This window comes from Danio rerio, chromosome 19 (assembly GCF_049306965.1).
Source record: "Danio rerio strain Tuebingen ecotype United States chromosome 19, GRCz12tu, whole genome shotgun sequence".
In the NCBI taxonomy this organism is placed as follows: Eukaryota; Metazoa; Chordata; class Actinopteri; order Cypriniformes; family Danionidae; genus Danio; species Danio rerio.
In genome coordinates, this window is record NC_133194.1 from 10318115 (window position 1) to 10343345 (window position 25231).

The 25231-nt window shown below is 36.8% G+C and overlaps 2 protein-coding genes and 1 long non-coding RNA gene across 12 annotated transcripts in view; 2 read left to right on the top strand and 1 right to left on the bottom strand.

Annotated features, from left to right (window-relative positions):
- kmt2ba (lysine (K)-specific methyltransferase 2Ba) overlaps window positions 1–18127 on the top strand; it is a 42553-nt gene extending 24426 nt beyond the window's left edge. For all 8 annotated transcript variants that reach the window (XM_073931486.1, XM_684255.10, XM_068215240.1 and 5 more), the window contains exons 21-37: window positions 349–443; window positions 536–615; window positions 701–835; window positions 2885–3043; window positions 5347–5464; window positions 5546–5624; window positions 5770–5930; window positions 6063–6218; window positions 7649–10031; window positions 11257–11361; window positions 11443–11555; window positions 11669–11797; window positions 11890–12142; window positions 12230–12337; window positions 13253–13336; window positions 13636–13765; window positions 16506–18127. In XM_073931486.1, the coding sequence (XP_073787587.1) occupies window positions 349–443; window positions 536–615; window positions 701–835; window positions 2885–3043; window positions 5347–5464; window positions 5546–5624; window positions 5770–5930; window positions 6063–6218; window positions 7649–10031; window positions 11257–11361; window positions 11443–11555; window positions 11669–11797; window positions 11890–12142; window positions 12230–12337; window positions 13253–13336; window positions 13636–13765; window positions 16506–16781 (4564 nt within the window). In that variant the 3' untranslated portion in view covers window positions 16782–18127. The remainder of the gene's footprint in view (window positions 1–348; window positions 444–535; window positions 616–700; window positions 836–2884; window positions 3044–5346; window positions 5465–5545; window positions 5625–5769; window positions 5931–6062; window positions 6219–7648; window positions 10032–11256; window positions 11362–11442; window positions 11556–11668; window positions 11798–11889; window positions 12143–12229; window positions 12338–13252; window positions 13337–13635; window positions 13766–16505) is intronic.
- Window positions 7896–12854, bottom strand: LOC141379014 (uncharacterized). The gene is made up of 2 exons (XR_012394912.1): window positions 10953–12854; window positions 7896–10909 (listed from the first exon to the last, which is right to left on the bottom strand). It is a non-coding gene; the product is annotated as an uncharacterized lncRNA (long non-coding RNA).
- A 1624-nt stretch (window positions 18128–19751) lies between the features above and the next one.
- Window positions 19752–25231, top strand: part of si:rp71-15k1.1 — a 73694-nt gene continuing 68214 nt past the window's right edge. Inside the window, exons 1-8 of one of the 3 annotated variants that reach the window (XM_073930561.1) lie at window positions 19752–20263; window positions 20388–20440; window positions 20532–20676; window positions 20758–20850; window positions 23110–23181; window positions 23265–23321; window positions 23433–23516; window positions 25122–25214. In XM_073930561.1, the coding sequence (XP_073786662.1) occupies window positions 20392–20440; window positions 20532–20676; window positions 20758–20850; window positions 23110–23181; window positions 23265–23321; window positions 23433–23516; window positions 25122–25214 (593 nt within the window). In that variant the 5' untranslated portion in view covers window positions 19752–20263; window positions 20388–20391. Of the gene's footprint in view, window positions 20264–20377; window positions 20441–20531; window positions 20677–20757; window positions 20851–23109; window positions 23182–23264; window positions 23322–23432; window positions 23517–25121; window positions 25215–25231 lie in introns of all 3 variants that reach the window. The other 2 variants (XR_012394472.1, NM_001079945.1) reach the window with 2 other exon arrangements.

Sequence of the window (25231 nt, forward strand, 5' to 3'; positions counted from 1 at the left end):
TTGTCAGCTAAAGTTCTAAAGAAACTTTTTTTAAGGTGAACCCCCATTTAAAGTATTTATTATTAATTTATTTAAATGTATTATGTACATTTGTTTTGTAAATTAATAATAATAACTTAAAATACAACAACAATAACAATTATAACAGCAAAAATATATACTTTTGTGAGGCAATAAAATAAATGGGGCCCTTGGACTTTTTGTGGGACCCTAAATGGGACCCTTTCTACAGCCCCACGGCCCAATATGTCCTTAATCCGGCCCTGAATATAAACCATCTACCTTCTGTTTTGTTTTCTATTTGTGATGTTTTTAAGTTAAGTTCCCCTTTGCTCTCTTGTGTTCTAGCGGTATGCTGCCTGAGGCCATAATTCCCCCCAGCAATGAACACAGTTATGCACAGTGGCTCAAAGATCAGCATCCAGGAAGCCCGCAGTCCAAAGGTAAACACACCGTTTTTGCATTTATGGCTAATGCTCTCCTCTTGTTTGTCTGTTGTTTTATTTATATTATTCTATATATATATAAATCACAGATCAGCAGAAAATAAACTCCAAGCCTTTGGATGAAAGACAGTGCTCACTCTGCCAGCAGCATGGAGATGCCAAACCCAATGTAGGTGATGCCTCGAACAGTTTTGTGCTCAGAAATAATCTGCCGTGCTCTGTTGAGTTGTATTGTCTGTGTGCTGTACGTTTAGGATGCTGGTAGGCTGCTGTATATTGGACAGAACGAATGGGCTCATGTGAACTGCTGCATATGGTCTGCTGAGGTGCAGGAAACCAATGGAGCTTTGCTGCATGTCCATAGTGCTGTCGCCAGGGGCCGATTCATGGTTAGTAATGTCAATAGATTAAAAAATAATAGTACTGATTTTAAAACCCAGTTTGAGATCATATAATGTTATATTACAGAGCTTCACAATTATAGATAAATAGAATTTTTTTTAAATTGAGATTCTTCCACAATTTTGAATAAACAACCAAACAAAAAACAGGGTTCCCATGCATTTTGACAGTACTTGAGTTTCAGACACATGCATTCAAGGCCTGTGATCCGTTTTTTGTACCTCACTTAAATGATCTAAGATGGTTTGGCATATTCTTTTAATATTGATAACTGATCTCTGGCTAATTTGGTTCTTTAAACAAGTTCACAAATCAGATTAAAATGTCTGTATGTCTGATGTCTGAACTGATCTGAGATCGCAGTTTGTGTTTTCAAGGACTGATAAAGTCATGATCAGCAATGCAATGATTGGCTAAAGGCACAGCCGCAAAATGACATCATCTGATTAATATTCAATTATCCTTGTGAGCAAAATGACAAAATCTGTAGTAAATGGTTTGTTAAATATGATACGCAATAGCTTTCCACATTTTGTGGCATATTGTGGGGTGCAGGCTTTACTCTTTCACGTGTCGAGTATTTCGAAATTTATTTAGTTTTACTTTTACAGCAGATTTTCTTTATTATAGTAGTTTAGGCCTGTTCAATTTTCTTTATCAGCGTAAGGTATAACTGGCTGTTTAAATAAATTTAGCATCACAAAAGAATTATTTCATCAGTAAACTTTTCATGCAACTTTTGCGAAGCATCAAATCACCATCATATTAGCTGTTAAAGCATGAGTATGACTGCATAAATTATTATTCCTTTAAAAAAAAAAACAGTAGAATATTATGCATGTCTATTATCATACACAAATTGTGCTAAATCTGGTACGCTAAAATAGTGCACTTTTGTATCTAAAAAATATTACTAAATGTTCTCTTTGAACCCCTTGGGGGGAACCATCCTGTTTTTTTATAGTGCAGATTGCATAAGATTTATATATATATATATATATATATATATATATATATATATATATATATATATATATATATATATATATAAATAATAAATAAATAAATAATTTATTTATTTAACATTTGGTACAAACGTTTAGTATTACCTTCGCTTGAAAAGACCCGATCCAATCTTATTTATATGAAGTAAGCCTGTTCCCGGTCAGGTTTGAGCTACCAGAACTTTTGCTATAACAACCACTCTCGAATGAATTTTTAAAAACGATACGATCCTGCATCGTGTCGAATCTTCAGAAACAAAATACAGCTAATTGAGTAATCCACGTACGAAGAACGGAGCCCAGAAAAGTACTTTAAAAGAAACATAGGTCCTTAAAAGTGCTTAAATTAAATTTGAAATATAATTAATGGTTTTATTTCAACAATTGTACTCAATTGTCAATAACAGAAAAAAAAAAACGAGAAATTCTTAAATTAAAAATCAATTAAAATTAAATTAAACGTCAATACAATAACACTGACAAGTAATGCAATTTTTTTCAATATTTTTAGAAACTACATTTGAAAATTACCTGTATTTAATTCAACAAGTTCTTTGGAAATGACTGAAAAATGTCTATTTTTGGAAAAATTACTCTGACATTTTTAATGTAAATATTAAGTGAAACTGTTAAAGGTTAGTGCAGTAAGGACTACATATGGTGCGGAATGAATTACAATGATTTTAAATAATGCTGCTTTAAAAAGTCCTTAAAAGTCCTTGAATCCTTATACTAACTTATATTAATTTTGATCATCACTGTATACGTTAGTGGTAATAAGTGCTATGCACTTTAATAAGGATGCTATGTGATTAGAAGACGTAGTCTAATGCACATCTGTAAGTTTCCTGTCATTGTCTGAGGTTTAATAGATGTTATGTGGGAGATTCAACAGAGACTGTCCTCTTTTAACAATTAATTGTGCAACTCTGTTTTGTTATATCATAATACCTTCAACATTATAACGGTATTTTCTTCTCTTTAATAAGACAAGTATTTAAATGTATTAATATATAAACTTATTTTTGCTAGCGGTGCGAGCGTTGTGGCCAGACGGGAGCGACTGTGGGCTGCTGTCTTACCTCGTGTCAGAGTAACTACCACTTCATGTGTGCTCGTGCCAGCAACTGTGTCTTTCAGCATGACAAGAAAGTCTACTGTTACAAACACCGTGAACTCATAAACAGCAAGGTGTGTATGAAAAACCAGTAAATAATAGGTAACACTTTACTTTAGATCACAATTTATGCTATTACCTACTGGCTTATTACCTGCCTATTGTTAAGATATTAGGTGTTCATTAGTGGTTAAGAAGTATGATCTTATTCTGCTTTACTAATCCTACCAAAAACCTAAACCTAACTTCTACCTTAATAACTATTAAAGGGCCATGAAACCCCCTCGTTTCAGCAGGGTGTTTTCACACCTTTACTTTGGGGAAAAAGTCAGAAAAGTGGGCGTGTCCAGCTCTCTTTAGGGGGGAGTGTCGTAGGATCTAAAGTGGGATGGTGTGGGAGAGTCTATTTGGGCACGCTGACTTTCAAGCCTGGTTTATACTTCTGCGTCAAGTGACCAGCGTGACCCACGGCGCATGCAATGCGTGTAGCTGTGCATTTATACTTCTGCGCGCTGTCTCTGTTGGTCTGAATTAACACTTCCGAAACGCTAGTGGGCAGTGAGGTGTAAATGTTCCTCTGTGTCGAGTTTCTTCTCTGCTGTTTTGCTTTTCCTGAACACTTCCTGGTTGTACAAGTGGCTCAAACTCGCTCATTTTGAGGCAGGAACCGGCGGATGTGCAACAACTTTAACTATGAGGTAAACCCAAAACAAAACTCTCCATCAGGAGCTCCTTCACAGGACTCCACACTTGTAAACAATCGCTCCATTGGGCTCGCGTCCAGCTCGCGCCATTCGCGCGGCTCTCGGTCCTACCCAGACTCGTCAGCGCTACCAAGCCGACCAATCACAGAGCTTGCGCTACGCATCGTTGCGACATGTAGTTACAATTCTTGAGAGGTGCACATCAGCGACGGCCACGGCGAAGGGCTATGCGTCAGCGCCGTAGCATACGCCGGCGTTTGACGCAGAAGTATAAATCAGCCTTCAGAGTCAGAACACACACCCACACACACAACCACAGGGGAGAAAGTGACTGTTTACATGGACATCTGTAGTCGAATTATTTGCCAAATTATTAAATGGTGAACTTTAACTGCAGTTTGGCTCTTTCATTCAGGGAATTCATTCATGCCCCCTAGCGACAAACGAGACATTTGATTCGAGGAACTGCTCTAAGCATGTATTTTTTCTGCAATGTTTGATACCGCACGGAGAATGAGAGAAAAAAACCATCAGCATTTCCCGCAAACTTAGATGCACAGGGCAGGTAGCGTCAGAAAACCGCGCGTGTTATTCCGGTCACAAAATGTGGTGAAAACCCTACACGAGGTTAAAGTTGGTTATGGTGCTAACATGTTTACACTTGGTGCAATATTTTGTTCGATACGAACAAACTGAACAAACAAAGAGCACTGGTCGCTCACTTACCAAATCTGTAGAGACAGGACAATCACCAGCAACTAGAGCCGCGTCTTTATTAAAAGGAGACTACAAGTGAATCTGGATCTCAGCGTTTGCAGATGAGAACAGCTCTCAGGTAAACAATGTTCCTTATTAGACTCGTAAGTTATTGATGTCGAGCGTTGCGTACACTGTTAATCCACACGTGAGTTTGAGCTCTCACACAGAGAAAATAAAAACAAAACTTCACTGCAGCAAACTATAAAAGCAACACTTCACGCTTGTTTTGCCAATACAACGTGGCGTATCTGTCATCTAAACACTGTGACAGTAATAAATATTAATGAAGTTGCACAATAGAGCGCGCTGATTGGTTTGAACCAAGCCTTACTCATGCATTAATGCATCACACTCTGAGACTTAATAAGACACACTCTGGTACAGACGTCCAGTCTGCACGCTAGAATACACGCTATTATCTCATGACCGTGACGCAGCTTCAAAAATTCGTTTGAAACCGGAAGTACAAATTTGCTTGAAATAACACAAAAACAACCAATTTACACTTTTTAGTGAAATATAGGTGTCCTAATAGTGTTTTTAGCAGTGTGGGACACATATACGTCTGTCAACAGCTCAAAAAATGTGTTTTGGTGTTTCGTGACCCTTTAATAAATAGCTGATCAGTAGCTTATTAAGCTACTAGTGTTAGATACTAGTCTGTTAATAGTGTGAACTGTGACCTAAACTAAAGTGTTACCAAATAATATTTTACTAGTCAGGGGACGTTCACACAAAATGCATTTTCCCATTTAATGTGCTACTTTTATAAGTCTTTTCTTGTGTAAACAGACACTTGATGTATGTGCGTGATCGTTACGCTTGCTTTTTTAGTGCAAATAAGCAATCTGTGTGAGTGAGCCTTTAAACTGTAATAGAGCGTATGAATGTAAACAAGCTTTTTCTTTTTCTAGATTGAACAAGGCAATGGCTTTGAAGTTGTTAGAAGGGTTTATGTAGATTTTGATGGAATCAGTCTACGTAGGAAGTTTCTAACTGGCTTGGAACCAGAGTCTGTAAACGTGATGATTGGTGAGTAAACCAGTGTTCATCTTTTTCTTGTTGCTACATTAAGAATGAGAATTAATCATGTTTCGGTATTTATCTAAACAGGATCTCTACACGTTAAAAATCTCGGGGTGCTGACAGAACTGTCTGCCAATTCTGGGAAATTGTATCCAGTTGGCTACCAGTGAGTAATACACTATTTTTCTAGTTATTGTCCAAAAATCAGCACCAATGCACTGGTGTCATCCTAATATTGCACATAAACTAGTTGATTCTTTATTATGAGGTGTTCCAAAGAAATCTGTATTCATAGTTTGATGTGGTCTTAGATGTTCTAGATGGTATTGGAGCACAGTTGACCCTCGCAGACGATGCCGGTACACTTGTAAAGTGTCAGAGGTGCGACCATCAACACGCTGCAGAACCCCAAGCTTTATGGTGGATCAAGGAGAAAATCACACAATTGTGCACAGTCCAAAAGCCCAAAATGGTTTGTATATAAATGTTTATTTATGTGTGCTTTATTATTTAAACTGTTGAACAGTACAGCATGCAATATTTGTAGTAATGTTTATCTTTCAAATTAGTTTTTTTATTAACTAATCATATTTTTGAATTGCAGATGAGGATGGCACAGATAGCGAGTCTTTTTCACCTGGGCTGCCACTTAGCACTCCCTCAAAGACCAAACAAGACTCAGGGTCCGGAGGTAGGACTCCTGGGTACCCACACAGCAGGAGACCAGCAGGAGGAATGTCCAGACCATTACCTTCGCCAGGTAAGATTGTGTCCTCTGAAAACTATTTCTGTCTTTTCTACAAGATTCTGTCTTGTGCTCATCTGTCTCATTTTAAACCAATTAGACTGTGGCTACACTTCTAAACACAAATAGGGATAAGGGATAAGAAAAATAAGGGATGCTCCGATCTGGATTTTTGCAGCTCATACCGAGTAACAACTCCTTGTTATGTTGATTGGCTGATACAGATTGCCGATTCCAATGCTTGAAGCTTTATAATAAATTAAGCACATTTTCCCTCAAAGTATGATACTTAAGTGGAGATCTCGCCTTACCTAAGAGAATAAATGAATGATGTTGTTTATAATACCGTAAACACATTTCTTTTTACCATTTAAGTGTAAACATATCATAGCCAGAAGCAGCTTTACAGAAAATAACATAACAGATATAAAAATTGGTAAGATAAAATTTCAAACAGTTGATCCGCTCGAACACGGTAAATCATATGGCTGCACTTGCAACAAAGACCATCGATCACGCGAGTCGTGCTAATAGACTGTATAAAGAGAGGTTTTACTGCATCTGTAAATATTTTAGCTGTTATGATGCAAGTGAACTCCACACATCATTTACCTCCTCACGTTTTGGTTGCTGTAGGCTATGTATAATATTTGTGAGCACACGTGCATCTTCCTCTGCTTTTGAACTTCTTAACAAACACCTGCGATCTGTTCATGAAATCGACCAGATTGGCGAGTATCGATCAAGTAATTAAATGTGATTATCGGCCGTTATCGATCTTATTATTATTGTTATTATTGTATGTATTGTAAAAACCTGAGTGATTACTTGAAAGCTTAGGTGACTAAAAATGAAAAAAGCTTTCAGAAGATGAATCTGTTAAAAAGGTACAAACCGATTGTTTTTTTTTTAAATATATAAAAAAAAGACTTATTTAAATAATTAAAACATAATTTAAAAAAATACAGCTGGTCTTGTGTGTGCCAATAGCCTTTTACTTAAGTGTGTCGAGATATTGCACTGAGGTGCTCGCAGTGATCCCAGATCGATTCCCGGCTAGGGGTCTATTGCCAATTCTTCTCTTCTCTCTCTGCTCCCAACAATTTTCTGTCAATACTCTCCACTGTCCTGTCTATTAAAGTTTAAAAACCACTAAAAACATAATTGTATTAAAAAGAAAACATAATTGGTCTTTGTGCATCAAGCATATACATTTCACCTTTCATGTTTAACAAATTCGTACATTTTTATGATGCCTAAACGTTTAAGAATCTTTTACATTTTGCATACCCCTGACTTTATTGAAAATGTTGTAGGCTTGTGACTATTGCCTTATGGGTTTGGAACAACATGATTCAACTTTTTTTTGTTTTTGCATGAACTATCCCTTTAACTCTTCAATGTTCATTTTAATGTCATGTATGTGTTTTTATTTTGCTTTTCAGGAAATGCTCTTTCCACATCCCATCACATTTTGACCATCAGTGACCTTGACGAGACCAGACGTTCAACAAGAAGACATTCCACACGCAGTCGAAATGCCTCTCCTCCACCTGTGATCCTTTCAGGCCCTATGGCTTTGCGATCAGGTGGCTCGATTAACCCCAGGTCACTTTCATTCAGTCCCCCGGTCTCACCACTTGGTGCAACTGAGAACCTCATGAGCACCACCTCACCTCGGCGAAGAGGAAGGCCACCTTCTTTGTCTCCCTCTAGCATCATCTCAGGACCTTCTCCACCACAAGCAGCTCTCCGAAGTCCATCTTCAGCATTACCTTCAACAGTTCACCATTCCCCACGACTTCAACAACCTTTCACAACCTCACCACATAAAACTGACAAGGTTGTTCAAGATTTCTTATCAGAGCCGGAGGAAGCTGCAGGAGCACCAGTCCTCAAGTCAGATCATGATCTGCTGTCCCCACACTTTGATCCAGACACAGATGTGGCGGTGGCCTCTGTATTGAATGCAAAGCTTGAGTTTGATGAGGCTTTGCTCAATGAAAACGTTGCCCTTGATTGTGATCCTCAAGGTGCTGAGGGAGAACTGGAAGAAGAAGCCTGCAAATACAATGCTGGCAGGAAGGACCTATCGTCTATCGCAGAGATGCAGATGGAAACAGATGATGAGGTTGCTGACCATTATCTGAATTTCTCTCGCACAGTTGTGGTCTGTGAGCCTGCCAAAGACACACAGACAGGTCTCACGGTCCTTCCCAACTCAGGGTCCATCTCACAGCTAGATGGAGCTGACAATGACTCAGAGAGTGATACAGGTGAAGCCAACGCAGATGACAATACTCAGGAAGTAGGTAGTAGCTTTCTTAGTCAGGATACTGAGCCATTAAAAATCACTGGTCAAAACAAGGGAACAACCCTTGGTGACGGGCAGCTAGTTTGCACAGAGATAGCAAATCCACACACAGCAGATTCTGTTGATGAGAATGCTAAGCCAGAAACTCAAAACATTGAGCAGGTCTGTGAAGAACAAGAAGTAAGTTCTTTAGAAGATAACGCAAATTTGCTTGTTGATGCTGGCTCTGATTCATCCAACCAACAAGAAATGTCCTTTACAGATGGGCTAAATGCAACGACCCCTGTCGTTTACAAAGGCAGCGATCTTATTGCAACCCAAGAGGAAATCTTGGCGGAAAGTGAATCCAGTGCGGGTTCGCAAGAAGTGTTCTTGGACGACACCAGTGGGAATTTTATATGCACTGTTGATGGCAGAGTCGTGGACTCTCCAAAAAACACTGCAGATCCTGAGGGATCAAGGGATTCCGTACCAATAAACAAGGAAAATGTAGTTTTAAATAGAGCTTTGTCACCTGTTGAGAAACCAGCAGCAGCTGTTAAATCGAGTGCCACTAGAACATTTCATGTTGTCGCACCATCTATGCCTGCAAAAAGACGTTTTGTTACCATTCAACCTGGCTCCCAACCTAAAACCTTTCAGATGGCCATGCCTGTTGCTACTTCTATTCCAATATCTGTGCCAATCAATGTTGTCTCAACTTCTCCCACCTTTTCAGTTGCACCACATGGTACTCAGTTCACTCCCTCACCTGTTGTAATAAATGGTTTTGGAGCTATACCAAAGGAAGCTCTGAAGGGTCGTAGAATTGCCATACGCATTGCCACCCCAAAACAGTCTCTGCCCCATTGTGTGCCTGGTACACCTCCTACACCCCAGGTTCTTCTGGTCAACCGTGCCGGACAGATTCTAGTGAAAAACCCGCAGAATAATACATACCAAATACCTAGTGCAAATTCCCCCTCGTATACACAAATAAGCCAGATTGCAAGAATAATACACGGCAGTAATGTCCTCCAGCGGCCTGTTCCTAAAGTCACAGTAATGCCAGTGCCGCAGCTTCAGGCTTGTCTTAGTAGAACGTCACCAGCGCGTATCATATCTTACAGTAGCAACAGTGGAGCAGCACCACCTACCCAGGTGCTAATCAGGAGGATTCCTCAGAGTTTTCCTGGTGGCCAATTGTCCGGTGTAAGCCCACCACTAGAAAAAGCTGGCTCAATATCTGAAGGTGGACAGAAAGAGCTGGCCCAGGTCATAATTGACAAAGCAATGGCAAGTCACCGTGAAGTGGCAAATGCCACCACTGCGAGTCCTTCTCTTCTCGGTAAACGCCTCTCTCCTGAATCAAAGAAATCATCAACTCTTCGTACTCAACCCAACATCTTGGCCAACTCTCGATCTCAAGTCAGAATCAAGAGAGTGTCCTCGGTAACTGAACGAATCGGTGTGAAAAGATGCAAGACAGACTTCTTGGATCAGATGGCTCCTAGTTCCCAGGATGACCACAGCAGGTATGGTCAAAAATTGTATCAAATTTCCCACAATTGTACATTCCAGGGGTTTAATCCTGGTTCCTGGAAGGCCAAGGTCCTACAGGGTTTAGTTCTAACCTTACTCCAACACACATTCCTGTAGTTTTCAAATACGTTTGCTAAACTTGATTAGCTTGATCAGGTGTTTTAATTAGTGAAGCTTAAAGGCTGGTTTATACTTCTGCGTCGAATGATCGGCGTGACCCACAACGCCTGCCTTTCGAGTTGCTGTGCATTTATACTTCTGCGTGCTTTTTTTGTTGCTTTGCAATAACACTTCTAAAACGCTAGCTGGCAGTAAGTCTTTTTAGTTCCTCTGTGTCAAGTTTCTTCATGAGTGTTTTGTTTTTTCTGTAAGCTACTGTAATGTACAAGTAGCTAAAACTCACTCTTTCAGAGGCTAGATGATGGACGCGCAATAACTTTAATCAAAGGTAAATGCAAAACAAAAGTTTCCATCAGGAGCTCCTTCATAGGACTCGACACTTGTAAACACTCGCCCACACTCGTCAGTGCTACCAAGCTGATCAAGGTGTGCGTTGGCGTCAGCCATGGCGAAGGCTATGAGAGGCTGTGCCAGAGGATACGCATGTGCTTGACGTAGAAGTAAAAATCAGCCTAAACTCTGAACGGGTTTTTGTTTGACTTCTTGTCCAATCATTGACTTAGATCACAGGTGTCAAATCTAGTTTCTGGAGGGCCGCAGCTCTGCACAGTTTAGTTCCAAACCTGCTGCAAATCATTTACCTGTCGGTTTCAAACAAAACTGAAGGACTTATTTAGTTTGATCGGGTGTTTAATTAGGGTTGGAACTAAACTGTGCAGAGCTGCGGCTCTCTAGAAACTAGATTTGACACCTGTGATCTAAGTCAATGATTGGACAAGAAGTCAAACAAAAACCTGTGACCTAAATTATTTTCTAGCAGTGCTTGTGTGCCTCCAGAATGCCAACAGTGCATCAAATGTGATGGTATTGTTTTGTGCAATAAAAGGAAGTAATTCCCACCCCTCTGACATTTAAAAAAAAAATACAAATCTTCAGTTCAACAAATACAGTTCCTAAAATCCAAAAAAGGATTTTTAAAGCTTCCTTTAAACCCTGCATTAACCCAAACACCAATTAAGACAACAAAAAATGTTCTCTAAACTAGATGCTTTTGTTAAATTATTATTATATTATTAATGATGTTTTGCTAATGTTTAGATCAAACAGGGTTCGAATAAAGGCCCCAAGTGTAAAGGAGGTGCTCGACTTTGATGGATCCTTCGACCCAAAGAACGACGACTCCAAGGTTGCTGAACATGAGAGGTCAGTGTTGAGAAATTAGATAAATAAAGTCATATTTTACCCCAGATAACCACAATTAGTTTTAAATTTGTATTTTTCTAGAATTACTCCAAAGGAACCCATTGCAACCCATGCAAATGACTCACAAGATGGTGGTAAATCTCACATTTTGAGCTCCAAACTTGGGGATTCCTCTGACTGGGCGCCCTATGCAGGTGAACATGAGATTTTGTGTTGACTTAGAAAGATTCATTGAAGTTGCTCTTGCTAATGGGAAAATATGCTACTCTTTGACTTTGAAAGCATATTGCATTTGTGTTTATTTCAGGTTGGAGTTCAGATGAGGAATCTCCATCTCCTGGCAAGCAGGAGAAGTGTGCCAGTCTGTATCAGCCACACCTGATATTTCAAATTACCAGTGAGGACGGTTTTAGCGTAGAAGCCGACAGCATGGATGGTCAGTTTCAAGCATTCTTGTAATGCCAACAGCTTTTCATTTTCATATCAAGTTTTGCCACATTATATGTTTCTCCTATTGTGGTTCTTCAGTGGCGTGGAAAGCGGTAATGGATGGTGTCCAGGAGGCACGGATAGGCTGTCGGATGGAGCAGTTGCCCTTCAACAGCATTAATGGTGCCAGGGTCTTGGGTGTCCTCCATGATGCCGTGCTCTTTTTGCTGGAGCAGCTGCAGGGTGCGTCTCTCTGCCAGAAACACCGCTTCCGCTTCCACCAGCATGAAATACCTGAAGAGGAGCTGCCGGAGAACCCCAATGGCTGTGCTCGCGCAGAGGTCTATGTGCGGTAGGTACCAGTAAAATCTACTTGATCTCATGTGTGCTGTAGTCACAGTCATTTGCTCATTTCCATTGTCTTTCTTTCACTCTACAGGAAATCTACCTTCGACATGTTCAATTTCTTGGCATCGCAACATCGTCAGCTTCCTGAATCCAGGCCCTGTGATGATGATGAGGATGACATTATGCTGAAGTCCAGCAGGTTAGACAGTCGGCAAGATAATATCGGAATAATTTATGCCTTTTATACAACAGTTCTGTCTGGTTCTCGAATCTGATTGGCTGATAGCCATGCAATATACTGCAATAACAGCACTCGTGTATTTTTCCACCCACATACAGTAGAGTGACAGCAGATCAATAAATCCACTACAGTTTGACAAATATTGCAGCTGTTGGAATAAATAATGTACGTTTAGGGCGTATTTTGGTGAGATTTTAGTTTGTTTATAAGGATAGTGCTTATTTTAAATATTTAGAATTTCGGATATTCAGCACGTGGGCATCAATGAGACTCACTGAGCAGAGCAAAGACAGTTGATGTTCTGCCTCAAGGTGGCGACAAAGACCGCATAATAAGTCTTTAGGGTAGAAAAACTCGGCATAAGTTTTAAACTACAGCTGATCAAATCATTATAAACTAGTAAGATTTTTTGGGGTTAATTATTGTGATCTCCCGTTTGCAACAGAGAAGTACTGGGTAATATTTGTAACGTTAGAAATAAAAAAAAATATTATATATAGTCTATTTTTCACTGCCTCTTAAGAATTTTTCCAGTTGGTTACAAGAATAACTGTTTCTGTCAATGACTTGACTAATAAACATAGCTTGTTAACCTATTTAATCCTTTAATTAGCGCTCTGAAATAAATACTAATATCTTACAAAATAACTAATTTAAATTTATTATTGCTCAACTTTCAAAATGTTTTAATAATGTTCATCTTAATGTGATGTCTTTTAAAGATAATTTAGATGATATGGTATAGAATCTAATATTGTGTTTTATTAGCTACAGTATGAAAGTTGTTCTGTGTAGTTAATAGGATTTTTTTTTTTTATTGAAGCATCTGTAGTGTTTTTGTGTTTTGTAACTTATGTTTCAATATCCCTTCAGACGAGCTACAAGTACGGAGTTGCCAGTAGCTATGAGGTTCAGACACTTGGAGAAAACCTCAAAGGAAGCTGTGGGAGTTTACAGGTAATTTATTTTAGAATCGTGGTAATGCTGCACAAAAACTAGCTCCAAAAGTCCGCATATGCCGCAGTGCATGTCAGAGAGTGTGTGTGTGGTCATGTGATGTGCATTTTCAGCAGTATAGTGTGGATAGAGATATTTTTAGAAACGCAGTGTGGATGTGGATCATTTTCATTCTAAAATGCTGTTTTAAAACTAAAACATATTAGTGTAAACGGGGCCTAAATCCACTGCTTTGTTACAAAAAGAGATTGTAAACGTTTAAGAACAGTGCAGTCATGTTTGTCTTGTCTTGATGATAGATCGGCTATTCATGGTCGGGGACTTTTCTGCAAGAGAAACATCGAGGCAGGAGAGATGGTGATCGAATATGCTGGCAATGTCATCCGTGCAGTTCTCACTGACAAAAGGGAGAAATACTATGACAGCAAGGTAAATAAGATTTCTCCTGATTAAATTGACGATTTAAAAAATAACTATTATTATTTACTCACCCTTGTTCCAAATGAGTTTTAGTTTTGAAGAATGTTTGAAACCTTTTCCCATAGACTTCTGTGGTATATATCTTTCCTTTTATTTGGCTGTCAATGGTTAAAGATTTCCAACATTCTTTTTTTAATTGAACATTTTAGATTTTGAACTATATACAACAAAGTTCGAGTTCCAAAAAAAGTAAAATAAAAACAGAAATACTGCAGTAATAGGTACAAAATCAGGATTGAAACATCTATATACTCCTATTTAACCAAAATTGTACATTTTTCTTACTGGCACCATTTATTTTGGCTGTGGTGTATTTCAAACTATTAATGTCTAGAAGATAGTTTCCATGAAAGATCAGCAGGAGCGTATTCGCGCGTAAATAGCCGCGTGAACATTTGAGTTTACTCGCTTCATACGCGCGTCGAACCCCGCTTCATTCGCGTGTCAAATTCACTTCAGAACAGACGCAGTGATGGGCAGGGTTTCTGTCTGCCCGGTGACTGTAGCTTCGTTGCTAAAATGCTAACATGGATTTTATGAAGAAAATAACAGTGTTTATGTACTTTATGAAGGCTGAAAAATAGCGTCGATACGTTTAGGGTCGTGTCTGAGTCCACTACATGCTTTCAGAGGTGTATCCAGCTCGGTGAGCTCATAAATTCCTCCAGAAACTGAACCTGGATCACGGAGGCTTTCAACGGTGCTTCTGACTTAGCCCAGCCCAGTTTGATGACTTGTTGTCGGTGTCGCCTGGAGGATTTCCCCCGGGAGACCATTAACAGGTTCTACGTCACGATCACGCCCCCACAAGGGCAAGCTTCTGATTGGTTAACGTGGCGCGAATGTCGGCTGAAGTTCAGATTTTTCGAACTCGAGAGATTTGCGCGAAACGCTCGTTAAGCGCGTCAAACACGTAAAACGCTCAATTCGCCCCGCGCATCGCGTCGCAGGATGTCTATTCGCGCGTTTGCATTGACTTAACATGTAAATCACTTGCGCTTGACGCGCGCTCCGCGTCTGGTGTGAACAGCTTAAATCTCAAAAACAATTTTTCAGGCCTCTAAAAAAGTCTTAAATTTACCTAAATACTGTGTTGTAGGTCTTACATTTTTTTTTAAACAGCTCTTAATTTTTCTTTATGTATAGCTACCCATTTTGGCCATTAACACACAAACAATTACCATCAATCCATCTCAATATAGCTTTAAACTTTTTATTTAAAAAATACTATTAACTATTTACCATAATGGTTTGATTATTTTCCTTATAACAATATTTGTTTAACAGTTCCTCGTGCGTTTACTGCTGAGGACACCTGGCAGACTTTTGTCCATACTTTAAGTTTATTATAGTTTTTCAAACTTTTAAGACATTTGTCATTATTTTAGAAAGTTTGTTGAAAAAAAAAAGTGTATATATACATAAGTAGAGCTTGCTTGTTTTGACACAATATGTAAAAATAGTATGCAAAGTAATATTTCAAATTTAAACGTGTTATTATTAAATGATCATTGTATTATTAAATTATAATAATTATTTTGATAGGGCAAATATAAATATTCTCCATCTGGCCATTTGGAAAAATTCCTTAGCATTTAGCCCTGTTTGAGTCTTAATGTCTTAAAAGGTCTTAAATTTAACTCAAGGCTGGCTCACACTGTGCATTATTTTTATAATCCGGAATGATTGTAGCATGTCAGACTGCACGAACATGGCTCCCAAACCACACTTTAAGATCTCAGCTGTCATAAAGTCAAACTGAACAACAATGAAGACATGCCAAACACGAAAGAAAATGCCCCATCATCCACCTGAGATACTTTGGTCATCTTTCATTATCCCGCAATCTGAAATTATTCCTCACAGCAAACGTAAACAATCTGTAGCAGCAATTTTGCACACAGCGTGTCTCAATAATAAAACCAGGAAGAAAAAACCTGTTTCGAGATTTCCCTGCGGTCGTTTAATTGTCGCATGGATTGGCATCATCAAATTCAGAGCTCCTATTGGATTGACACTCATCGCAGCTGTTGTCACACTTCAGGGATGTGCCTGAAATCTTCTGACACTGGCAGAACTTCATTGAAGGAAAAGTCTGATCGAAACTGGCTTTAAGCGGCTGTCGGTGAACATGTCAAACCAACAAGCAAAGATCACAGAATTTAGCAATGGATATCAGGAATCTTTTAGGATTTCCCAAATCTGACTTGGATCACAAAATTGTGGCTGAAATCTCACAGTGTGAGCAGGGCTTAGTGAAACCTGCAGAAACCCTGATCCAGCCATCATTTTCAGGATAACATTCTTCAAAACACAAGCATTTCTTTGTGTTCAACCGAACAAAACAAAAAAACTGGCTTGGAACAATGGTGGAAATTACTTATTTGGGGGAACTATCTCTTTAAGGTCACAATATATACACAATACACTACACAATATGTACTTTCATTGTTTATTTGGGGTAAGAAAGGAGAAATAACAAATAGCACTATACTTTTTTGAATAGCTAAACATTTTCCACATAATAAACCTACTAAAATGACATTGTTGAGAAAACTGCAGTTAAGAAAGCATATGGATATTTGTGCATGAGGCCTGCAATTTTGCCTTCATGTAGATTTTATCAGACTCTTTTCGAAATCATTGACGTTTCTTTTCTAACCCTTCTACCATCTGCCATCTCTTACAGGGCATCGGCTGCTACATGTTTCGCATTGATGATTTTGACGTGGTGGACGCCACCATGCACGGAAACGCGGCACGCTTCATCAATCACTCCTGCGACCCCAACTGTTACTCTCGAGTCATCAATGTTGAGGGCCAGAAGCACATTGTCATTTTCGCCCTGCGGAAGATTTACCGCGGTGAAGAGCTCACCTACGATTACAAGTTCCCCATCGAAGACGCAGACAACAAATTGCACTGTAACTGCGGGGCCCGGCGCTGTCGACGCTTCCTCAACTAAGGTTTACTCTGGATATTTTGGTATGAGTGGCTATTTTGGAAGGAAGACACTCAATATACAGGTGCTTAAAGGTGTAGAGATGAATGTATTCTGAAGGAAACCACATATTGAAAATGATCGGCCAGATGTGTAGCGTTTATTTTAGGCCACTAGCATGAACTCTATTTATCATCCCGAATACCCATTGACGCTGCTGAAATGGTGACTATAAATGAGTACCCTTTACTACTTAAGTTCTCCTGCTTTGTCCCAGCATGCCTTTGATAATCTTGCCACAGATGATGGCCGGTAATGCAGTAGATCAATTCTGGAAGGATCCTTTACAGAGGTTTTCATAGTGGAAGATGCCCTGATGTTTGAAAGGGTGTGATTATTTTTGCTACTGAATCCGAGGAGTTGATAACTCTTCATCTACAGCACCTTAATAATAATCTTAGCTTGTTTTCCCAGAAATGTAAGCAGTGTACATATTCCTCAGACCCTTTTAGTTAAACCATAAGCGATCGTACGTAGTTGCAGCTTGTTTTCAGAACTATAACATGTGTTTCTCAGTGTTTTTATGTGGGCGCAAATGAACGGATCCCTTCAAAAAAACAAATTAAGTTTCTGTGACTGCCACTTTAATTGAATATTCAGAGTTTTACTCTGAATTCATGTTAAGATATTTTTGCAGAGTCATCCGGATTAGCTTTATTCACCCTAATTTTTGACAGCTTGGTTTTATGAACCCACTGTTTTTATGTGCTTTTATATATCTTGAGGCCAGTCTTTTTGTAATTTTCTGCTTCTTAGGTTCACTGGTGCAGTGTTCGATGAATCCCATCTTGATCATAACATGCACAAGTATTACCAGAAATAAACAAAACCACACTCATGAGTGGCGGGGTTAGCTTGAAACAGTCGACACGCTGCTAATAGCCATGTGTTTTTCTTTTCCAATTCCTCTCGCAGCACGTTTCTCCTCTCCGTTTGGATCGACTACCTCAGTAGCTCAGTGACCGCTAGTGAAGTTGCAGTACAAACTGTAGGATGCTGGGAGAATGATGCCGAATGAGCTTTGAATTTTATGCAATGTGACTGTAGAGGTTGGTTGTTTGTGTTTTTTTTTTTTCCCTCTCCAGAGATTTCCCAAATCCCTCTTCCCTCGTGCTTTTGTACAGAATTGAAGTGTGCTTATTATTAAAAATGAAGACGGGCTTGATTCCATCACTGAACGTGATCCAACTCAGAGTGACTCTTTGTATATAGTTGTATACAAGAATTTCTAAAGCTGTTAAATTTTTCTACGCACTTTTTTATTTATGATGTTCTGTACGTAATAAAGATACAAACATATTTGAACAACATTCATCCTTGAAATGTTTCTCTTCAAGTAACTTAAGTTGACTTTCCCCCCTGCAGGTTATTACAGAGAAAAATGTTTTCATTTCATCTTTAATGGACTTTAATACTTTTTTTTTTTTTTTTTACTTTATCACAACGTAGATTGTTGGTTCATTTAGTTTGACTTTCACCTGAAAATTTGGAAGATTCAATTTAACACTTTTGATATAAGATAATCGAGGCTTGGGGATTTATATCTGTTTTTTTATTTATTTGTTTTTTTAGATGAAGTAATGATTTTATAATAAATGTACAAAATTGTCTATTATCATGTGTAGTTTTTTTATTGCAAAATATTTACTTAACTGGATATAACAGTGTATACAAACACTATATACTAACAGAAAAATACATACAAAGCTTTGTTCAAAATTGTGGTAATAATATAACCGCAAGTATATATTTTTTTGAAGTGTGAATTATTATGAATGGTTCTGAACGTAATTTCTTCTTTCCACTGTTTATGAATAATATTTAACAATGTTTAGGAAGAATTTTGAACAGGAAACATTTTATTTTGTTATTTTTTTATGTATGTACATATTAAATGTTAATATTTCTTTTAATGATTTTAAAGATTTACAGGGATTGAACTACGAAACTGAAACGCCTGGTTTTAGACCACAATAATTCATTAGTATAGTGTAGGGCCTTCTTTTACGGATAAAATAGCATCAGTTCGTCTTGGTAATTACAGATACAAGACCTGCACAAGTATTGGCCCTAGGGAGTGCCTCGATACTGCAGCCCAAACCATCACTGATCCACTCCCATGCTACACTCTGGGCATGCACCAGTCTGGGTAGTATGCTTCTTTGGGGCTTCTCCACGCTGTAACTCTCCTGGATGTGTGGAAAGACAGTGAAGGTAGACTCCTCAGAACAGTACATGTTTCACCTTGTCCACAGCCCAAGATTTTCACTGCTGGCACCATTGAAACATTTAGCATTGGCAAAGGTTTGGCTATAGCAGCCCCCGCATGTATATTGACCCTGTAGAGCTCCAGACGAACAGTTTTGGTGGAAACTGGAGAGTTGATTTGCACATTTACTTCTGCAGTGAGTTGTGGTTGAGTCTTCAGCTGTGGTTTTATATTTTTTGGATACAAACCGGACATCCCTTTCAGGCAGCTTCCTCTTGCATTCACAGTTACTCTTTTTGGATGTTGTTCGTCCTTCTTGGTGGTATCCACATTACCCTGAAAACCCTGGCTCTTGATACAACACTTGCTGGGTTTGTCACAGATGCGCCAGCAAGACACGCACCAACAATTTGTCCTCTTATAAACTGCCTTTAAACAGTGTGCATTGCACTATTTTAAGCAAAACTGTGCTATTACTCTGCTAATTAAACCTTTACAATCTGCTCTTACTAGAGAAATGCATAATCAATGAAGATTGGCCACCAGGCTGGTCAAATTTAGCCATAAAATCTCTAAAGCTGTGGTCACACTAGAGTTTGTGCATGCGAAATTCTGTCGTAGGGCTCTGTGAAAAGGGGCGGGATTAAACAAGATGAGTAGACATTAAAAAAAGCGAGCGATTACTCCATATTTTAAATTTCTGTCCAGAGAGGTCATGTTTTGATCCTCAGAGTTCACCAGGCTTGAACTTTGCACCGCAGCAACCTGCGAAACTTGACGCATGACTAGGCCCTCACGGAATCTGCGCGCACAGAACTCTGCAGATTACTGCAGTTTTTTAGCCCATCATTAATTCTGTTTATTTACTTGAGTAAATGTGTAAATCTGAATGTATTCAGTTTTCATTCAATAATTTATTACTTTTTGTTTAATTTATTAAGGTTTTAGTTATGATACTCCGCTGGATACTCCCAAAATAATTCAGCAGAAATCCCCACATTTTTACCAAAATTCTCTGCAGAAATAGCAAAAAACGTCTGCAGATTTAATTTGGTGAATCCCGTTCATGCTCAACTCAAAGGACAAACTCAAAGAGAACCAAATGATAAAACGTGTAAATGTATAACTGATCAATATTTGTTTAATGGCACCACTCCACTCATCTGCCCTTCTGCCCTGCTGAAAAGTCGACTGTAATGAACTCTAATGATTTTTAATGAGCGTTCAGACTTGCAGAGTAAGTATGTTTTTTTCTGTGTTCGGTAATATTCAGTAGTAAACCTCCACTGCTTTAGTTATTCAGAATCCTGATTGTAATGAAGTGTTTGGACCTCTTGTTTATTTCACTCAGCATAAAACAGAAGCATGAAGACTTTGGCTGTTATAAGTTTAACTGCGTTTCTCTGCTGCTGTGGTATGATCAAAACCTTATCAATATTACAATTGAAGCTTTAAAACAAAATCGACGAAGACAGCATATGTTAATCTGTTTTTCTGTTTTCAAGGTGTGCAGAGCGCTGAACAGTCGGACTTGGAGGTCTTGGAGGAGCAAATCCTCAACTCTGGGATTGTAGTGTTTCTAGACTTTGTGAAAAAAGTCAGAAATGCTACAGAGAAATTTATACAAGAGGATCAGTTCAAAAAGTCTCGGTAAGACCACTTGTGCTTTACTGTATGTGCTGCTAGTGGATTGTAAGTTCAGCAGCTGCTTGATCATAACTGTTTTTACAGAATCACTGTCCAAGAACACATGACCGCTTTAAGAGAGTTTGCAAAAACAATGAAAAATCCTGAGAGGCAGGACGGCCCAGAAATACCATTAGAGTAAGTCTGTTACTGTGCATCACTGTAAAATGATGATAGTGTTATGTTTATTCTAAGCACAAAGCATTTATAACTTCTCTAATGACAAAAGCTATTTTTTTACCTTTGTTTTTATTGATTTTAATTATATTACAAAACAGAATATTAACTTGTGTAATATTTCAAACTGTACTTCCCAGCCAACATTTGTTAAACAGAAGTAACATTTAGGATAAATTATAAAATAAAATATATATATTTTAAAATATATATAATATATATTTATATTAAAAAAAAATATATATATATATATTTATATATTTTATATTTAAAATCTAAAATATATATATAAAAAAAAAAAAAAAAAAAAAAAAAAWTATATATATATATATATATATATATATATATATATATATATATATATATATATAATATTATATATATTTTTAATAAATAAATGCAGTCAAATTGACCATTGCCTTAGAGTCCTCTGTTGATTCTCTGTTAGAAACACTCTTATCCACAAGGTTTTATTTCTAAAACATACAATTCTTGTCTTTGAAAAATGTAGGCAAAATAAAGATTAAAGGTAGGTGGGATAAAGTAGTGGGAGTCGTATTTTTCAGAGGAATTTTGAAGCAATGCCCTAAGGAGAGTGAACATTAGCACTTCTTATGCTTGACTTGACTTGAGTTTAATACAATTTTAAGTGTTACATCGACTACATCTAAGTACATCACAGATAGCCCCTTTTACGTTTTTTTTTTACTATTATTTATTTTTCTTTCTTGTCTTTACTATTTTTATTATGATTACTGTCAGTATACTAGGAAATGGATTTAAGGTTTGTTGAAGTGGATTTATAAAAAATGTCAGTATAAACTATAAAAACTGTACTTGGCATATATATATATATATATATATATATATATATATATATATATATATATATATATATATATATATATATATATATATATATATATATATATATACACACACACACACAATTGAAGTCAGAATTATTAATCCCCTTTGATTTTTTTTTTCCTTTTTTAAATATTTCCCAAATGATGTTTAACAGAGCAAAGGAAATTTTCTCAGTATTTCTGATAATCTTTTTTTTTTTTTTTTCTAAAGAAAGTCTTACTTGTTTTATTTTGACTACAATAAAAGCAGTTTAAAAAATTGTAAACACCATCGTTACTAATTGTAAACACTATCGTTATACAATAAGGAATATATATTTTGGTTAATTAATTTATAAATTACAGTCCTCTTTCTAAGGACTTCCATTTATAAAATGAAAGAAAAGAGGACCGAGCTGCTTCTTTCATTTACAAAACAAAATGTTACCTGTAAAATTTCTCCAGAACATATACTTTAGAAAATATATATAAAAAAAACACTAATACAAAAAACCCCCCCACTAAGTTCTGTCCTCATTTACTTTCCTCTTGAATACAAAAGAGGATATTTTGAAGAAAGCTGGAAACCGGTAACTGCTGACTTTCGTATAATATAAAAAAATAAATAAATAATATATATAAAAAAAAAAAAAAAAAAAAAAAAAAATATATATATATATATATATATATATATATATATATATATATATATATATATATATATATATTTTTTTTTTTTTTTACCTTGGAAGTCAGTGGTCACAGGTTTTTGTTTTTCTTCAAAATATTTTCTTTTCAACAGAATTTAAGAAACTAAGTATTTTTTGAATCACTTTAGGGCGAGTGACTTATGAGTAAATGTATTTTTGGGTGAACTATCGATTTAAGATTAGTTTAATTATGGTTTTCCAGCAAAACATTCTTGCACCTTTTGCTGGTAAAATCATATCTTCATATAGTTTCTATGGTTTTACTATCGAAAGCATAAAAAAAATATGATTTTTTTTTTTGTAATAAAATGATTTAACAGCAAAAAAAGAGCATTTTTATAACCCTGTTTATACTTAAAGCTATAGCTCTGGTTGCAAAATTTGTTGGATAAACAAATTTGGTGATTTTTGTAATTGACACAGTACTCTTTGATAGTTAAGCAATATTAATGTATTTTAAATTTGCATTGTGAAAATCAGTGTATATTTAGCAGTGAAGATACATACAGTTCTGTAAATGCATATATGGCAAGATAAATGTAAATACAGCATTTTTGCTGTAATAGATTTACAATAAGTTACCGGCGAACTGCTGCCAGTAGACTCTAAGGGGAGTGAATTCTAAAGTGAAGACTATGTATTTATTTTTTCTTCTTTCACAGGAGATTTTTTGAATTCACTGTTGATTCCTTTGGGCGAATGACTGGAAAGATCTTTGACAATGTCTTATTTCCGTGAGAGCTTTATTTTCATAGATCCTCAAGATAGTAAAACTCATGCCTAATAAATTATTCATGAATGTGCCTTTCTTCCACAGGTACTTAAGGATTTACCGTGAGACATTTAAAAACGAGACAATAAAGGACATCTGGAAGTGAGCACACATATAAGGATGCACAAAACAACATGTTGCATTCTGCACTGTAAATAATGGCCTTTATCAGCTATAATTTACAAATTTCATTAGATGATTTGTTCATTACAGAGAAGTGGATTCATATTATCTTCCAGGAGCTCCACCGATCTACAGTAAACCCATGGAGTTCCTTGGTTACCTTCTAGGCAAAGCGTACGTCCTCATTTTACCGGCATAATGCAATATTAGCTATGTGCTGTGAACAGATTGTGTATATTAAAGAATGAGCTGATGAGTTAAACAATACACAGAATAATGATCTAAATGAGTGTGTGCTTGTGGACAAAATGCCACTAAAATGAGATAAGAAGGTAAAAAAGGCACTGAATAGTAATGCTAAACCTATTGTAGCTGTCCCAGTCAAATGGATTCTGGGATTTAGACAAAGCTAAAAATGTATTAATGTTCAGTCGAGCATTAAAGAAGACTTTTAGCAAAAATCTTATTATTTGGCACCTTCAGGCTGAATCTGCAGACATCTTTTGCTATTTCAAAACAGACATTTATTTATTTGTTTTTAAACAAATAAATAAATAAAATCTAAAAAGTGAGAATTTACATTTTTGGTTAAACATTCTCTTTTAAATTAAGTTTAATTATTGTTTTAATGCAACAAACAATCATATCACATGGCTTAACTAATGAAATCATACTAAAATGATCATTCAGTTTGTGTTAACTTTAATTATTAGTATTTGCTAATTTTGTGATTTGAGCTAAATGCTTTTCAATTGTGTATTTACTAAAAGCTAAAATTGTCTGTAGTGTATGTGTGTGAATGAGAGTGCATGGATGTTTCCCAGTGATGGGTTGCAGCTGGAAGGGCATCTGCTGTGTAAAACATGTGCTGGATAAGTTGATGGTTCATTCTGCTGTGGCGACCCCAGATTCATAAAGGGAATAAGCCTGAAAAAAAAAAAAAGAATGAATAAATCATTAATTAAAACTAGTGCAGGGCAATGATTATTCACATCGAAAATAAGTTTTTCATATGTTTGTACTGTATATTTATTAAAATCTTTATTATACATTTAAATATATTATATATCAATAGTCTTAAATACACACATTCATGCATATATTTTAGAAAAATGTTTATTTATATTTAGATATAAAATTTACATGTATATGACAGATTATTTATAGATTTAAATATATATCCAAATATAGTTTTGTATATATTACATAAGCGTAATAAACATATAATACACACACATTTCGTATGTCAAAACAAATTGAAATAGTGATTAATCTTTGTCCAGCTGTAATTAAAATACAAATCAATCAATAATATTACTGAAATGACAGTAAAAACTGAATTCTAATATGTTTACGCTCCTTTACATAAGTAAACTAGAAAAGTAAAGTTCGTAGACAAACTTCATGGTGGCTTGAAAAAGCCTTGTCTGAAAGTTTGAAGAAGTTAAACATCAGTTTTTATGTTCTTTACATTAGTAAATAAATTGACTCTGATGGGCTAAATAACCTGTGGATGTTTACAAGTGCAGATTCTATGTGGGTCATAGTAATGCATATAATGTAATAAACAGTTAATTACTATCCAAATACTGTTCTCATGGTATGTGCAAGAAACTGAATATTAATGATAACATCTTTCCTTTTGCACCACAGCCTCAGCCTAATGATATGTGCTTCCAGAATTTTGTTTCACCCATGTTTTTATTAAACTAGCTGGGAGTTAGATTTTACTTACCCACTTGTAGCGTGTTAAAAGTGTAGTATTTTGGCCTTTGGCAGGGTGGTGAGATCCCAGATGGTGAACATGGTTGAAGCTGGGGTCAACACTCTTGTGGGCATCGGACAAATAAATTTGAACCAACTACACGATGAGTAAGAGCAATTTTAAG